Source organism: Acomys russatus, chromosome 22 (genome assembly GCF_903995435.1).
Source record: "Acomys russatus chromosome 22, mAcoRus1.1, whole genome shotgun sequence".
Classification (NCBI taxonomy): Eukaryota; Metazoa; Chordata; class Mammalia; order Rodentia; family Muridae; genus Acomys; species Acomys russatus.
Genome location: NC_067158.1, coordinates 25,624,521 through 25,641,821, shown reverse-complemented (window position 1 = coordinate 25,641,821; position 17,301 = coordinate 25,624,521). Strand labels below are relative to the sequence as shown.

General features: G+C 42.5%; 1 protein-coding gene and 1 pseudogene across 2 annotated transcripts in view; one reads left to right on the top strand and one right to left on the bottom strand.

Moving 5' to 3' along the window:
- Positions 1-17,301, top strand: part of Poln (DNA polymerase nu) — a 121,463-nt gene that overhangs the window by 72,277 nt on the left and 31,885 nt on the right. For both annotated transcript variants that reach the window (XM_051165013.1, XM_051165014.1), the window contains 2 exons: positions 135-212; positions 1,073-1,187. In XM_051165013.1, coding sequence (XP_051020970.1) covers positions 135-212; positions 1,073-1,187 — 193 coding nt within the window. The remainder of the gene's footprint in view (positions 1-134; positions 213-1,072; positions 1,188-17,301) is intronic.
- LOC127205481 (heterogeneous nuclear ribonucleoprotein A3-like) lies at positions 3,806-5,258 on the bottom strand (annotated as a pseudogene).

Here is a 17,301-nt window from a genome sequence, read left to right as displayed (position 1 = left end):
TTTATTAGATATAGTCACAAAATTTAAAATCTAGGCTTTTGTTTATGGATGATATTGAAATAGCTCTGTATGAAGAATTATTGCAAGTCAGCTGATAGTGAAACTCATTACATGATCTTGAAATGAGAATTCAGGTAAAGAAGAAGAGACTGTCACCATCTCTCCAAGAACCCTGTTTGTTTCCTCTGAAGGCCACACCTTCCTGGCAGCAGGTACATGTATAGGATGGTGGAGGAATGCCACTTGCTTTGGGCATTTTCATGTAGTTCAAATATTTAATAATTAAATAATGCAAAAATACATATAGAACTCATTCTTGCAAATAAATCTTAAATCAAGCATCTTTATGAAACAAAGATTTCTTACTCACATTAAAGAATAGCAGGTCTTTGGCTTTCAGGGCCTCATTTTGCTGTACTTTGATCCCAGATAACCCCTGCATAACTCCTTCAATCTACTTTCTCCTCCTTGTTCTCCCCCTATTCCCTCCCCTTGCCAACTCAAGCAGCCCTGCTAGCCCCTGCACCCCTGAACTTCAAACCTCTGGAGCCCTTCCTTTTTCCTCTTCTGTCTTTGTTCATTGTAATTTTCTTGAGGTCTAGAAGCAGAGGAACTGACTACAACACCATGACACCAACTTTCTGCATACACAGTGCTCTCTCCCAAACCATACCTTGACCCATGTTTTCCATCTCTCTCCCTCTGACATACCAAATGATTGACTCAGACTATCTCCTAGAACGTAAGTGCTATGGAGGAATGGTTCTGTGTCTGTATTGTTCACTGGTACATCCCAAGGGGATCCTGGCACACAGGAGGCCTTTGTAAAACTCATGAATGTAAAGAATGAATGAACACTGCCAGTCCTAGAGGCTTTGTTGACCTTGTAAGAGGAAGAACAGGTCTTTGGGATTGCTGACATAGAAAAGAGCCAGCAGTCCTAAGGCTAAGGGAGCCTGGCAGATGGGAAGAGGTGTGTTGACCTTGAGCCCACGGGGAGGCCTTCTGAGAGTGGCTTGGGGTGAGCCAGTGACTGGTGAATTCAAAATTGACCCAGAACTCTGTCTCACAGACTTTTCACAGATTGAATTACGCATTCTTGCACATTTATCTGGGGATCCAGAGCTTTTGAAGTTATTCCAGGAACCTGAAAGAGATGATGTATTTTCTACCCTGACTTCACAGTGGTAAGATAACAAGGCACAATAGTATCAGATCTGCAGGAATGCTGACATGATTTTAAAAGTCTGAAGTTATTCCAAAGCCATTTTCATAAAAAAGAAGTTAAATTTTTCTCTAGTGGCTTAATCATTTTGGAAATAAACATAGAATGACTAGAATGCCAAATGCTTCCTAATTATGAAAGAACTGATGACTTGTCCCTCTAAAAACAAGTGTAAGAGGAATGAAAAAATAGCAAGTGCAAGTCACAGAAGGAGCTCAGGTGCTGCATGTGTGATCTATGAGCCTCCTGTTGGAAGGCCATCGTCCTTTTCATACCTGCCCCAACCCCTGCCATTCAATGGGCAGCAATCTATGGGCTCAGGTGGCAGCCTCCAACACTATGGCTCACTGTTTGGGAATTCCAGCAGCCAGTGACTTCAGGTTTTATTGAGGTGTGCCTCTCTACCGTCAGAGTCCACCTGTTTTTCTGAATCACCATTCTTGGGCACTAACTTTTCTTCCTTCTAGTGGAAGAACAGCTAGCTACCTGCTAGGTGGGTGAAAAGATCGGGTGCAGGGTTCTGATTTCATATATTCCTCTGGTCTGGAGTAACAGGGTGCTCCATGGAACCCACTGCAATCATCTGCTATACCTCACTTTGCAAGCAGAATTGTGCTGCCCAGTTAAAGGGAAGCCAGCTGGCTCTGCTCTGATGAGGAAAAACTAAGAAACTGAAACTGGCTTGGATCATGAGGGGTGCTCACTTAAACAGATATGTCACTGCTAGCACAGTCAGGACTCTGCTATAATAGAAGGTACAGGGTTCTGGTGGAAGGTCCCTGTCTCAGCTGCCACTGTCCCCTCTCTTCAACCACAGGTATTGACTTCCTCTCACCTTGAGCTTCTTCCACCAGCTTTCTGTGACTTCCTCCTTTTCCCTCACCTTCATCTCACCTCTTGAAAACTGATTGTGTCAGGAGCCTTCCAGAAAGGATGTCCCTGGCCCCCACACATGGTCCTGCACTTGCCTCTCAAGTACTCATCTTTATGGTCAGTTTTCCCCGGGGCATGTGATCATCATGGGGGCAGGACTGCATACCTCCAGCTTAGGCCCCAGCTGCAATGGCCTACTTACTGGTCTTCTCTGGCTAGTCCCCAGCACAAATGGTGTTCACTTCACTCAAGCCTCTCTTTACTTTGTACTCAGGAAGGCTCTTCCCCAATGTCATCCAAGCATGCCCTGCACTCCTGAATCCAAGGGTGCTCTTTGACACCCCAACCTGACTTTTTCTAGCTTAGTTGCTCCCTGCCCAATGCACAGATGCACTGTAGCACCAACTCTGTTCCCTGCTGCACCGCACTGAGCTCTGGCACTTGCAGAACATCTGCTGAGTGAGTGCAGGATAAGTAGAGAACACAGAGCCTAGGCTTCTTGTGCATTCACCAGAACACCAGCACCACAGACTCTTATTTGCATAATAAAAGTCAGGAACTATTTTATGTCAAAGAGCTAGGGTTGGGAGTGAGAATATAGTACTACTGTGTGCTAAGATGAACTTCAGAGTGAGTAACCATAAAAATTGTGTTTGGTGGGGGCAACAGGGAAATAGGCAGATACAAGGAATGAACAGTATGGTGGTTTGAGTAAGAATGGCCCCTCCATCATCTGACATATTTGAATATTTAGTCACTTAAAAGGATTAGGAGTTGTGGCCCTTATGCAGGAAGTGTGTCATTGAGAGTAGGCTTTGAGGCTTCAAAAGCCCTTGCCAGGCCTAGTCTTTCTCTCTGCCTGTGGATCAGGGTGTAGCTCTCAAGTACATCTCCAGCGTGCCTGCCATGCTCCCTGCCATAATGACAATGGACTAAACCTCTGGAACTATAAGCAAGTCACCAATTAAATGCTTTCCTTTATAAGAGTTGCCATGGTTATGGTGTCTCTTCACAGCAATAAATCAGTGACTAAGACAAACCAAATCTATACAAAGAACAATAAGAGGGTTCTGGATGGAAATGAGGAATTTTACATCATAGAGGCTATGATCAGGAGCCAAGTCTAGATTTTAAGCATCATCTCAGAGTCTATCCACTTGTCGTCTTCCAGGGACTATCTTTCCTTCTGTCCCATCTTCTGCCCTCCTTCTTAGCTTTACCCTCTGTAATGCTGCCCTTTAATACAAGTGGCCTCTAACTTGACCGTGGCCCTCTCTCAGATTCTGCCTTCCTGAATCTTCATACCACCAGATGCACATTTAGTCCTCAGTGGCGTGCTCCCATGCTCAGCTGCCCAGCACCTATCTGTCCTGTGCCTGTCATTCATGTAGTGATGTCGTTTGTCTCTTGTCTTTACCACAGGTCTTGTTGACACTTAGTCGGGTTCACTGGATATAAGTGTAATCACTTGGAGCCTCTCCTTTTACAGTCCTAGCAGCTGTCCTTTCAGGGATGAGGGTGCCTTTGCCCTCTCTTTTCTGTTTGCTGTTTTGAGCTCCAGGTGATACCCACTGCCGCATCTTATCACACAGCCTAAGCACTAGAGAAACCTAAGCAGTGGGAGTGATTGGATTCATTTGAATCTATGTTCTTTTTTTTTAAGTTAAAAATTCCTTAATTTTTTATTCCTGGTACCACTACCACAATTTACAGGGCAATATACCTGATGTGATGAAAGAAAAAGCTACAACAGATAAAAGACCTCAGGACTGTACATCTAAGTGACACTACATTGCATTAATCAATAGTTGCACTTTTTGCAAACTGGCTATGACAGTCCTGAACAAGAAGGGTTTCCTGTTTAAGCTGCAGTAACTTTTCTGACTATGGATCATCATTCCTTCTGTGGTAGATTTTTACAGTTCCTTTAATGCATTTGGGACCACTGTCTCAAAATAACCTGCAGCTTTCCTGACAACTCCTTGTTTTCTCTCCTGCCTTTCTCTCTCTCTCTCTCTCTCTCTCTCTCTCTCTCTCTCTCTCTCTCTCTCTCTCTCTCTCTCTTCCCTTCTTTGTGTGTGTGTGTGTGTTTAAACCTTCTGCTACCATAGCCACCACTTCCACCACCAGATCCATAGCCACCACCATAGGGACTGCCTGAGCCTCTTCCACCAGAACTGCCCCCCTTCATGGGTCCATAATTTGATTGCTGTTGTCCACTATAATTTCCAAAGTCATTATAGTTCCCACACCACCATAGTCACCACCACCAAAATTTCCTCCTTCGTGGTAACCATCATATCCTCCTCCTCCTCCACCATATCCACCACCTTGGTTTCCATATCCTGGTCCACCACCACCATAGCCTCCTCTACTACTGTAACCAGGACCTCCACCATAGTTGCCACTGTCACCTCCAAATCCATTATACCCACCATCCCACCTCCGTAACTACCTCTGCTGCCACCACCTCTACTACCATAGCCTCCTCTTCCACCAAACTTCCCACCATGACCAAAGTTACCTCCACCACCTCCAAAGTTTCCCCCACGACCCACAAAGTTGCCAGATCCACCTCCATGACCTCTCTGTGATCCCCCAGACTGCATCTCTTGTTTAGAAAGAGCCTTTTCACTTCACAATTGTGCCCATTAATAATAGTGTAGTATTTCTGAACAACAATTTTATCAACTATGTCATGATCATCAAAAGTTACAAAAGCAAATCCTCTCTTTTTTCCACTATCTCTGTCTTCCATAACTTCTGTGGTTTCAATCCTGCCATACTTTTCAAAGTATCTCTCAGATTATATCCTTCTGTATCTTCTTTAATACCACCAACAAAAAATTTCTTTACTGTTAAATGGGCACCAGGCTTTACAGAATTCTCTCTAGAAACCGCTCTCTTTGGTTCCACCACACGCCCATCAACCTTGTGTGGCTGAGCACACATTGCAGCATCCACCTCTTCAGCACAAGAGTAGGTCACACAACCAAAGCCCTGGAACATTTTGTTTGGGGATCTCTCATTACCACACAGCCTGTAAGTGTGTCCAATTTCTCAAAATGTTCTCTTAAGCTATCATCTGTGGTTTCAAAGCTCAGACACCAATAAACAGGTTCCTCAGCTGTTCTGGTTCCTTTGGATCATGGCCCTCCATTTTGAGACTGGACTCGCCTCTTCCACCTTGAGTTCAATATGCGGAATCTATGTTCTTGACATCTCATCATCAGCCTCTCCAAAGACTCCTCATATCCCACAGAGGCCTGCTGCCTCTTTTTCAGAAGTGGTGTCCTCTAAAAGGCTAGAACTCTGAAAAGCCACTCTGCCCATGTGCTATGTCTTTCTGTCCCCACAGCTCCCTCCTCAGAGTAAAGGGCACACAAGAGGCAACTTCATTCTCAAAAAGACTGTGTCTTGACCACCCCAAACTACTAGAAACTAACTAAAATGAAATTGGTTCTTGATTATTCCCATACTATTAAACAATTATATTTGTAACTTGAAAGCTCCTGAAAAAGAAACCTCCATGCCTAGATGGTTTTGCTGAAAATTTGTTTTATTTTTTCGAGACAGGGTTTCTGTGTGTAGCCTTGGCTGTCCTGAACTCACAGCAATCCACCTGCCTCCACCTCCTGAATGCTAGGATTAAAGGCATGCACCGTCACACCTGGCAGGTTTGCTGAGAATTTAACCAGGTCTATAAAAGGAGACGTGACATTAGTTTATACAAAATAGAAAGAATCCCTTCTGTGAAACCAGTACCAGATGATGAAAATTTAAAACTAAAGCAGAGTGAAGACTAATATTACTAGTGAATTTAGTGGAATTTAGACATAAATAAAATTCCATAAAAATAATAGAAACTCAAATGCAACAATTATAAAAATTGTACACCATGTCCAAGAGAGACTTATCACAGCAGTGAAACAGTGTTTCAACTTGCAAAAATCAATCAACATAATGTAATAGGATCATGTTAGTTGTTGCAAAGTAAGTTCAAAATTCATGATAAAAATCATGAGTAAGGCCAGGCATGGTGGCACATGCCTTTCTGGGAGGCAGAGGCAGGCGGATCTCCATGAGTTCAAGGCCAACCTGATCTACAAAGTGAGTCCAGGCCAGCCAAGGCTACACAGAGAAATCCTGTCTGTAAAATAAAAATAAATAAAAATAAAAAAAGAAGAAAGAGAGGAGAACAACCTGAAAACCTGAATTTGATAAAAAGAAATCGTTTGATTTTTTTTTTTTTAAGCTAAATTGTACTTAATGGGGGAAGGTAGATCAGTTTCATTTCCCTGGAATGAATAACAACTCATTAGAACTTCAAGATAAGGTAAAGAAGCAACAGATATACTGGAAAGGAAGAAACAAAACCTCCCTGTTTGCAGATAACATGATTGTTATCCAAAGACTATAACCCTAATAGGTTTTCTTTTTTTGGTTTTGTTTTACGAAACAGGATTTCTCTGTGTAGCCTTGGCTGTCCTGGATAGCTTTGTAGACCAGGCTGGTCTTGAACTCAGAGATCTGCCTGCCTCTGCCTCCAGGGGTGCTAGGATAAAAGGTGTGTGCCACCATCACCTGGCTCTAAACACGTTACTGTTGCTATTGTTGTTGTTGTTGTTATTATTATTATAGAACTAATATGAGTTCAACAAAGTCAAAAGACTCAAAATCAACATACATAAATCAAATCACATTCTTTTAAACTAACAACAAACATGTAGAAAGTGAAACTAAAAACAACATCATTTGTAGTCTCTGTAGTGAGACTACACAGACCTCCACATGGATGTTCTTACTTTACCCTGGTGTGAAAACTATGTAGTTATAGCCGGACATCAAATAGCTTTCCTTGATAGTGATACACAGTATGGTGCTCTCTCCAAGTAGGCAGTGATGAGATGCTGTCCTCAGACAGGCCTTCAGTCACAGGGACAAATAGCATTCTGCAGTGTGCTATGCTGTAAGCCATGGTGTGCAGCAGTTTAGCTGTACTAAGCTCATTTTTGACTTAAAATATTTTTCAGTTTTAAATTGGCTTGCCAGGATAAAACCCGTTCATAGTCAGGGAATATCTGTTCTTAATTATTCAGTCAGCAAACATTTATGCCTAAAATTAGAAAATGCTAAGGAAAAGAACCACAGATCTAATAAATCAAGAGGCATATTGTGTTTGTAGTATGGAAGACTCAGTATACACGTGTTAGCCCTCCTAAATAGATCCATATGTTTATAATGCAAATCTTTTAGGGTCCAAGTCGTGTGTTTATACACATAGAGGAGCTTATTCTAAAATGTATGCGGGACGCATGGGAAAAAAACACTGGACCAGCTAAAACAGGTACTCTACCTGGTAAAAAGATTTAGTATACAGTGATCAAGGGATAGTGATGTTGTGGAGGGCTTGAGACATAGATCAACACAACAGAAATGAGGTGTCATAATAGTCCCTTCCAGACATGCTTAACTAATCTTTAGCAAAGGTTTAATGTGAGGCAGAAAATCATCCTCTTCTGATTTGTGTCAGGCTTATCACACATAAAGCTGATGTGAAAAGTTCATGTTTGCCTTAGATATTATATGTCTTCTCTGCATTTTATTAGCTTGTAATAGCTCAGGGAAGAACTTCCAAAATAAGAAGCTTTTAGTATTTGCATGATGGTTGCTTCCAACCTCCACAGCAGTAGTAATCTGGCATTTGTGACTTATACTATAATTAGTTGCTGTGGAAATGATTTTTATGTTCTAAACAGAGGACCAGAATAGCACATGGTAAAAATGCAGATCAAATACACTTAAAAACTCCTGTGCCCTGCAAATGCTTTGTTGTTCTAAATGCAACAAGCCAAAAAGAAAAAAAGAAAAGAAGCAAGTAATCAAAAAAATGTAGTAACATTTTTTCTTTTGTTTTTGTATTTCTGTTTTTCTTTTTTTTCCTTTTTTATTATTAATTTATTCATATTACATCTCAGTTGTTAGCTCATCCCTTGTATCCTCCCATTCCTCCCTCCCTCCCACTTTTCCCCCCATTTCCCCTCCCCTATGTCTGTGACTGAGGGGGACTTTCTCCCCCTGTATATGCTCATAGGGTATTGAGTCTCTTCTTGGTGACCTATTATCCTTCCTCTGAGTGCCACCAGGCGTCCCCATCCAAGGGACATGGTCAAATATGGGGCACCAGAGTTTGCGTAAAAGTCAGATCTCCTTCTCCATTCAACAGTGGAGAATGCCCTGTCCATCGGCTGGTCTGGGTGGGGGTTCAAAGTTTACCGCCTATATTTTCCTTGGCTGGTGCCATAGTTTGAGGAGGACCCCAGGGCCCAGACCCGCCTGTAGTTTTCCAGGACCCTCTGGATCCTTCTATTTCCTCATTCTCCCAGGCTTCTTACACCTAAAGTCTCAATAGGATGTCCTCCCCTCTGACCCACTTTCCTGGTAGGTAAAGTTTTTCGTGGGGACGTACCCCTTGGACTAATGTCTCGATATAAGTGAGTATATACCATTTGTCTCTTTTTGCTTCTGGGTGAACTCACTCATTATGATAATTTCTACTTCAATCCATTTGTCCACAAATTTCGGAAATTTCTTGTTTTTAATAGCTGAGTAGTATTCCGCAGTGTAAATGTACCACAGTTTCTTTATCCATTCTTCTACTGAGGGACACATAGGCTGTTTCCATGTTCTGGCTATTATGAATAAGGCAGCTATGAACATGGTTGAGCATATGTCCCTGTTGTGTGGTAGTGCATCTTCTGGGTATATTCCAAGGAGTGGAATAGCTGGGTCTTGAGGAAGCCCTATTCCCATTTTTCTAAGAAAGCATCAGATAGATTTCCAAAGTGGTTGTACTAGCAATTAGACCCCTATTTGTCACCATGCACAAAACTCAAGTCCAAGTGGATTAAAGACCTCAACTTAAAACCAAAGACATTAATCCAGTTAGAGGAAAAAGTGGGGAAGAGTCTGGAACACATAAGCACAGGAGACAACTCCCTGAACAGAACACCAACAGCCCAGGCCTTAACGTCAACAATTAATAAATGGGACCTCATGAGGCTGAGAAGCTTCTGTAAGGCAGGTGACACTGTCAAGAAAACAAAGCGACAGCCTACAGACTGGGAAAAGATCTTCACCAACCCTTCATTTGACAAAGGTCTAATATCCAAAATATATAAAGAACTCAAGAAATTAAACACCACCAAACCAAATAACCCAATAGAGAAATGGGGCTCAGAACTAAACAGAGAATGCTCAACAGAGGAATATCAAATGGCTGAGAAACACTTAAATAAATGCTTGACCTCCTTAGTCATCAGAGAAATGCAAATCAAAACGACACTGAGATTCCATCTTACACTCATCAGAATGGCTAAGATCAATAACTCAACTGACACCACATGCTGGCGAGGATGTGGAGAAAGAGGAACACCCCTTCATTGCTGGTGGGAATGCAAACTAGTATTTCTGTTTTTCAAGACAGGGTTTCTCTGTGTACCCTTGGCTGTCCTGGACTCACTTTGTAGACCAGGCTGGCCTTGAACTCACAGAGATCCACCTGTCTCTGCCTTCCTAGGAAGGGCTGGAATTATAGGCATGGGCCACCAAGTCCAGTTTTTGTAGCAATATTTTTTAAGTGGTAAGAATTTCCTAGGAAACCTTTGGAGGTTGAATAGTTACAAATAAAGATGAGTTTAGAAGAAATCATGGAGATTACCTGTGAGGCCACAGCCAGTGATGGAATGTAGTAAAGATGAAGAAGAAACTGTAACAAACTATTCTTGTGGTGAAGCAGAACGGCTGTAGGGTCCTGCCTATCTGATATATCAGGAATCAGTCCCTTAAATGCTACGGTAACAAATCCTAAAACACAGACCTAGCTTAGGGCCAGGTGCCCAGCAATGAGGAGCCATCCATTGGACATGAAAGCCAGAACTGGGTAAAACTGTCACCTATGATAGCTAATAAAGATTATCGCACTAATACACATGTGGCCTTTGCTCAGGCAGAACAAGGCAACAGATGTCGAGAAAATGCTTTGATAACTGTTGTCTGCTGTTGACAAGGTACTGTGAGAGAGAAGCCAACTCAAGAAACAAGTGGACAATGGACAGGTGAATATGAAAGAGAAATGTGAATCCTGCTAACTTGAATATAGCAATGATTCTCATCTTCACCTAGTAAAAGATAAGCCTTAAATCCCCTGTGAACAAGAATTCATACAAACGGTGTACCCTTGATGTCTGTCGCTAGTTCATGGAAAAGAGCTGGGTGACAGCTCTGGGAAGAGGACAGTAGAGAATAAACTTTTATGGCTCTCCCATAAATCTACAATGCAGTGTGGTGCCCACAATATCTAGAGAGAGGCCATCTCTTGCATTGTGTTTTCTGGGTACATAGAGTAGAGTAGACTGGAGTTAAGTGGAAGAAGCTGATGACATTTCTGAGAGCTGCATTTCCTATATAAACATCAATGCTTGCTAAGATATTCTGTGATTATTTGAAACATAATCCCTGGGTTTCTAGATGTCTGTGGATAAGAAGCAAGCTGAGCTTCATCACTCCACCCCCGTATTTATACATCCCATGTCTTTCTCCAGGGCCTATCCTGGTAAGTACTCACTACCACTCAAAACTTACTTTTCTACAACCTGCAATATCTAGCTGGAGTCCATCATGCTGTGCCCCTACTTAGTGCCACCACCTCCTCCTATACCACAGCAATTATCTAGACTTCTGCCAGAACCTGTATCCACCCACAGGACCACTACATACACACCTCTTACACAGACTTCTCATTCCCTCCTTCAGGGTCTAGCCTGCGAGTACCCCCGATCTCTCCATCCATGTATTTTCCACAATCTGCCAGATTTATCTAGCCTGTGTCCCACAACCAGTATATCAACATACTCTGCGCTTCTCAGTTCCACTGCAGAGGAGTTCTGGGCTGGACTAGTATCCTCCACACCTGTCCACTCTAATACATGACTCTCCTGTGTCATAGCTAGCTTTTCCACTCAGCCATATCTATCCCCACACTCCCCAACTTGTAAACCTAACTGCATTCCACACAAGACACTTCTAACCTCTATATACACACCCACACACCCCCCACATTGTTTCTTTTCCCTACCATGATATATTCATAACAAACAAGCTAAATGAAATCAAGGAGAAAGAACTTAAGGAGAATAAATGTCTGCTTGGTGCCCAAAAAACACAAACATAGACTTATGAAAATGGTGAATACAATCCAAGACTTGAGAACAGAATTCAGTCAAGAGATAGAAACATTGAAGAAAACTGAAGCTAAAGTGAAGATGGAACTGAAGAACCCAGTAGCCCAGCTAGAAAACTCAAAGGAATGAATGACTTACAGGTAGAATGAATCAAACAGAAAACAGACTGTCGAGTCTCAAAGATAAAATAGATGAGCTAGATCAAATAATCAAGGAACATGATTTTAAAAAAAAAAAAAGGGGGGGGGGGAAATGTGAGACACCATGAAAAAAACCTAACCTTCAAATTGTAGGCATAGATGATGGATAAGAATCCCAAGTGAGTGGCGTAGACCTGATCTTCAACAAGATCATAGGAAACCTCCCCAAACTAAGGAAAGACACATATACAAAACAAAACACAGAACACCAAATATACAAGACCAAAAAAGAAAATCCCCACAGCATAACATGGTTAAAACACCAAGTATACATAACAAAGAAAATGTATTGTAAGCTGTAAGAGAAAATAAAGATAAGTCATATATAAAGGAAAATCCATCAGAGCAATAGTTTTTTTCTCAATGAGAACTTTGAAAGCCAGAAGAGCCTGTAGCAATGTACTCCAAATCCTAAAAGATGATGACAACCAACCTAAAATAATATATTCATCAAAACTATTTGCCATTATTGAAGGAGAAAGAAAAATTTCACATGACATAAACAGTCTGAAAAAAATTATATCCAACAAACCAAACCTAAGAAAAATATAAGAAGCAGTGTTTGGGACTGAATAGAGGTATAAACATAGGAGAGAGACTGTGGAAAGAAATATAGGCCCAGTGTCCCTGTCTGCTGGATAGCCAGAGGCTCTCAGACCCCAGAGGACTGTACACTCCTCCCTACTTTCCAGGAAGCAGTCAAAAGAGTAAAATCTTCCTCCACTGACTTTATGGAATCTGTATTGCCCCACCCACCATGCCAGCCAGGTTTGATGGCGGATTCATTCTCTGTTGATGCTCATTTCCACCAAGGCTAGAGAGTTGCTCTGCTCATGGAATGGTGCTTTTCTTACTTTGCTTGACTCATCCTTGTCTCTACTTCTCACACATACTGTAAGATCTTAATAAAACAAGAATTCCACAATCACACATAAGGGTATATAGCTTAGTTGCTAGAGTGCTTGCCTAGCATTCATAAAACCCTGGGTTCAGTCTTCAGTAAACTAGGCAAGGTAGTTTTGTGTAAAATCCCAGCACTCAGGAAGGAAAGACAAGAGGATCAGCAGTTCAAATTCATCTTCAGCTATGTTGTGAGTTTGAGGCAAGGTTGGAATACATGAGACTCTCTAAAAAAAAAAAAAAGGCAGCAAAGTCCAACAGCAGCAGTAACAATTGTGTGTGTGTGTGTGTGTGTGTGTGTGTGTGTGTGTGTGTGTGTGTGTATTCAGTTTTTGTAAGAGAGAACTAGAGTCTGGCATGTTAATGGAAGCTTATAATTCCATCACTTGGGACATGGAAGCAGGATATCAGAAACTCAAGGTCATCCTTGTCTACATAGTAAGTTTTAGACCAGCCTAAGCTAGAGACTGGGATTGGGGGGTGCAGAAAATAATGAATAATTTTTATTTTTCATATATTTTTATTAAACAAATTTTAGTTTTTAAAATTTATTTATTATGTATACAATGTTGTGTCTGCCATGTACACCTGCAGGCCAGAAGAGGCCATTAGATCACATTATAGATGGTTGTGAGCCACCATGTGGTTGCTGGGAATTGAACTCAGGACCTCTGGAAGAGCAGTCAGTGCTCTTAACCGATGAGCCATCTCTCTGGCCCATTAAAAAAATTTTAAATGTGAAACAGAAATTGTCAAGTTGGATAAAAAGACAATACCAATTATAGCACTCATTACAAGACAAGGCATAATTTGAAAATAAATACTAAACATAAGAAAGCTAATATGATTCCAAGATGGCAGTGATGGGGATGCATGGTATCTGATCTTCAGGGAAGAGACCGCAAAAGCCACAGGGAGCCACAGACCACTGGGGGAGCTGGAGATCACTGAGTGAGAGAAATCTGCACAGTGTGGACCATGGTCCCACAGGCGGGTCTGATCTCCTGCCATCCAGAGGCACACAGAGGAGGGCAGACCAGTCCTCACAGTCCGGACCAGAGCCTGACTGAGAGCTGGGAGCTGTGGCCTTGCTCAGCAGCGCAAATTCGGTCAATGTGACTGAAATCATGCCAGCAGTAAAGATTCAGAGCTCCTGGCCTAGGGAAATCTCAGGGAAATGGATGGATCTGTCCTCAGACCCCCCTCCACCCGCCCCAAACCAGTCCACAGAAATCTCCGGTGCCACAAGGTGGCCCAGAAGGCTGTGGTCACTTTCACCAGACTCAGCGGGTGGTCTGAGACCCGAGTTGCTACCAGGAGCCATAGACCAGGGGAGTGGGGAATCACTGTCTGAGAGAGACCCTCATGGGTGGGTCTGATCTCCTGCCAGTCAGAGGCACACAGAGGAAGGCAGACCAGTCCCCAGAGCCTGTCTGCAAGCTGGGAGCTGTGGCCTTGCTTGGCAGCATGAACTCAGTTAATAGAACAGAAATCATCCTGGCAGTGAATTATCAGAGCTCCTGGCCTAGGGAAATCTTGAGGAAATGGGTGGCTCTGTTCTCAGACTCCCTCCACCTGACACCAGAAGCTACCTCCCAACATCAGAGATGGCAAAATGACTAAAGGCCAGCATAAAAACATAAACAAAAACAGGAGCAATATGGTGTCTCCAGACCCCAGCTATCCCAAAGACACAAACCTGGAGAACTCAAACACAATTGAAATATAAGAAAATGACCTCAAATCCTTAATAATGAAGATGATAATGGAGGAAATTAATAAAATCTGTAATCAAATGCAGGAAGACACAGCCAAACAGGTGGAAGACATAAAAGAGGCCTATAGAGAGGCACTGGAAAAAAAATTCAGGAAAATATAAACAACCAGATGAAGGAAATCAATAAAACAATTCAAGATCTGAAGGCCAATAAAGAGGCAATGGGAGAAACTTAGGAATATACAATCAGATGAAAGAAATCAATAAAACAGTTAAAGATCTGAAGATAAAAATTAATACAATGATAAAGACACAGATAGAAGAAAAACAGGAACGAGAAAGCCTAGAGAAGAAGGCAAGCAACACAGAGGCAAGCTTCTCTAACAGAATCCAAGAGATGAAGGAATGAATCTCGAGGCTAGACGATACAGTCGTAGATCTTGAAGCAACAATTAAAGAAAACACTAAATCTGAAAAATACCTGACACAAAACATCCAAGAAATCAAGGACACCATGAAAAGAAGAAGAAACCTGAGGATACTAGGCATTGAGGAAAGAGAAGATGCCAGACTCCAAGGCCCAGAAAATATTTTCAACAAAACCATAGAAGAAAATGTCCCCAATTTAAAGAAGGAGATGCTTATAAACATACAAGAGGCATATAGAACACCAAATAGAATAGACCAGAAAATAAAAACTTCCCGCCACATAATAATCAAAACACAAAATATACAGAACACTAGCCCAGGAGGCATGTCAATGAAAGGTTTCACTTACCAGGAGCTTGGGATAGTTGTGAGGACATTCTATTGGGACTCTAGGTCAGAGAAATATGGGACGTTGAAGGAAGGTATAAAAAATGTGATGCTTGGGGAGCAAATTAGTGAGTGTAAAGTTGGAGACAAGGCAAATACAAAGAAAGCAGCTGTAACTGATAGTGTGCTAATAAAGGGAAATCCAAGGTTCCACACTGGAACAACAGGAAAGAAGCTCTGAGGGCAAGTCTCCACCAATCAAAGACACCAACTTCTGAGAATACACATACATCAGAAAGGAGAGAGTGAGCTGAGCAGCTGAAGGGGTTCTCTACTGGAAAACAACAGGAAGTGTTTTCCCTGTACCAAGGCACACAACAAAGGGAGTCCAGGACAGCCATACTGGGGGTGCATCACAGTACACACCTTGCAAAATACTGGATCACTTCCTAGAAAGCCCAAAAACTCCTTTAACTGGATGGCTCTTGGCACTTTGTAGACCAGGCTGCCCTCGAACTCACAGAGATCCCACCTGCTTCTGCCTCCTGAGTGCTGTGATTAAAGGACTGCGCCACCACGCCCAGCTTAGGTAAGAAACCTTAACAGTTACAGAAAGCTTTCAAGACAATTTCCCCAGGACATGGCAACATATTTAACATCTGGAGTCTTTCCAAAAGGAACTGTGTGACTACAGGAACAAGAAGGCCTCAGCAAGTATAGCACTCACTACTGTAGGGCAGCAAAGCAAGGTTTCACTCAGCTTGGATATGTGAACCATGTTCCCTTCTTAGCTACAGGCCAGAGGAGCATCTCCTTTGTTTCTTTCCTAACTGCCATTTTTAAACCATTAAGACAAGTTTTGAAACCAGACTGAAGTTTTATAAGTTAGTATTAAAGCAAAAGACAAAAGTCACAGAGATCATTCTTATAGGAGAAATAAAGAAGGGCCTGAGAACACCCTGCTGTGTCTGCTCACATGAATGAGCAGCACATGAAGCTTCCCTTCTCTGGGAACATTTTACGTAGGCAGAGGATGTGGAGTGACTTTGAAGCTCATTGGAGGAGTTTGTCAAACCCTCAGAAAGAGCTCTGGCTCACTTCATGATCACCATCATCATCACTGTTGGGCACAGGGAGAAGTCTAGCTAGATCCATGTTTTAGGTTAAAGATGTAGAGGGACAGGTAGTTAAAAGACTCTTTATATATGTGCTAGCCACTCTGTACACATCTGTTGAAAGCATACCTTCCCCAGTTCTAGCCCTGCTGGGCCAAGTGTTCCCATAGCTGCCACCCAAAGGCATGCACACACATTCATGCTCAGGTACACATGAACCCACATGCTGTGTGCACACGCACTCCTGCACATACACAGCTATTCTTTCTTACCTTTCATAGGTGTGTGGAACTCTCTTGTTTGCTGAACATCCCCCTCCTCTCTTGTGCTCACATAGTTATACTTTTTTCCTTTGCTTTATTTTAACAATATATCAGAAGGGGAAAAGATAGATGTGTCACCTTTAACCAAAGGTCCACCAAGTAGCTTTCAAGAAGGCACTCTGTGTTGCTCTGTGGTTGCTGGCAAAGTGTAATATCATGGAAAAGGCTGAGAGATCCTTGTCACTATCAAGTGAGGGCTAGGAAGGCATCAGTAGAGATGGTGGGAAGGTCCAGACTCCAGTGATATTAGACGATGGAACCAACAGGAGCTAGGAATAGACTGATGTGTGAGTGCAGGGAGAGAGTCATGCAAGATGAGGCACGAGCACTGGTGAGGGAGGTGAGTCTAGCCAGCATTCTTGCTCTACCCTCACAGAGAAGACAGATAGCTGTGGTGACAAGATTGGAGCTCAGAAAAAGACCTCTGGGAGAGAAACTGCAAGATAACCAAGTGGTGAATACCAGGGGTTGCCATCAGGCTGGGCAAAGCAACTGCATATATATATATATATAGGCTGTGCACACTTTTGAAGGAAGCGAGATGGTTGTTCTGGTTCTCACCTGAACATGGGTGTCAGCACATGAAATAACAGTGAGGGCCATAATCTATGCATCAGCCACTTCCTCCCATGGCCACAGATGCAACTGTCTCTGCTCATGTGATCTGATGGGCAGGAGTGGCCTTGTGAAGTGCTCAGCTGCACAAGAGAGACAGAGACTACTGCCTGTGTAGCTCCCTCTGGGAGGTTTATTATTCGTTAAGGACTCCAGGCCTGGATTTGATGGGGGTGAGCACTGAGAGAACTCAAAGGTGGTTCTTCATTTTTGCTTTCCGGCAAGATGGAATAAGCACATTTATCCACTACCAGTAGATAAATGGGACTGTCCCTGTAGAAACATTCTGGAGGTTCCTCAGAAAGTTAAAGTTCCATATGACCTGAGGGAAATAA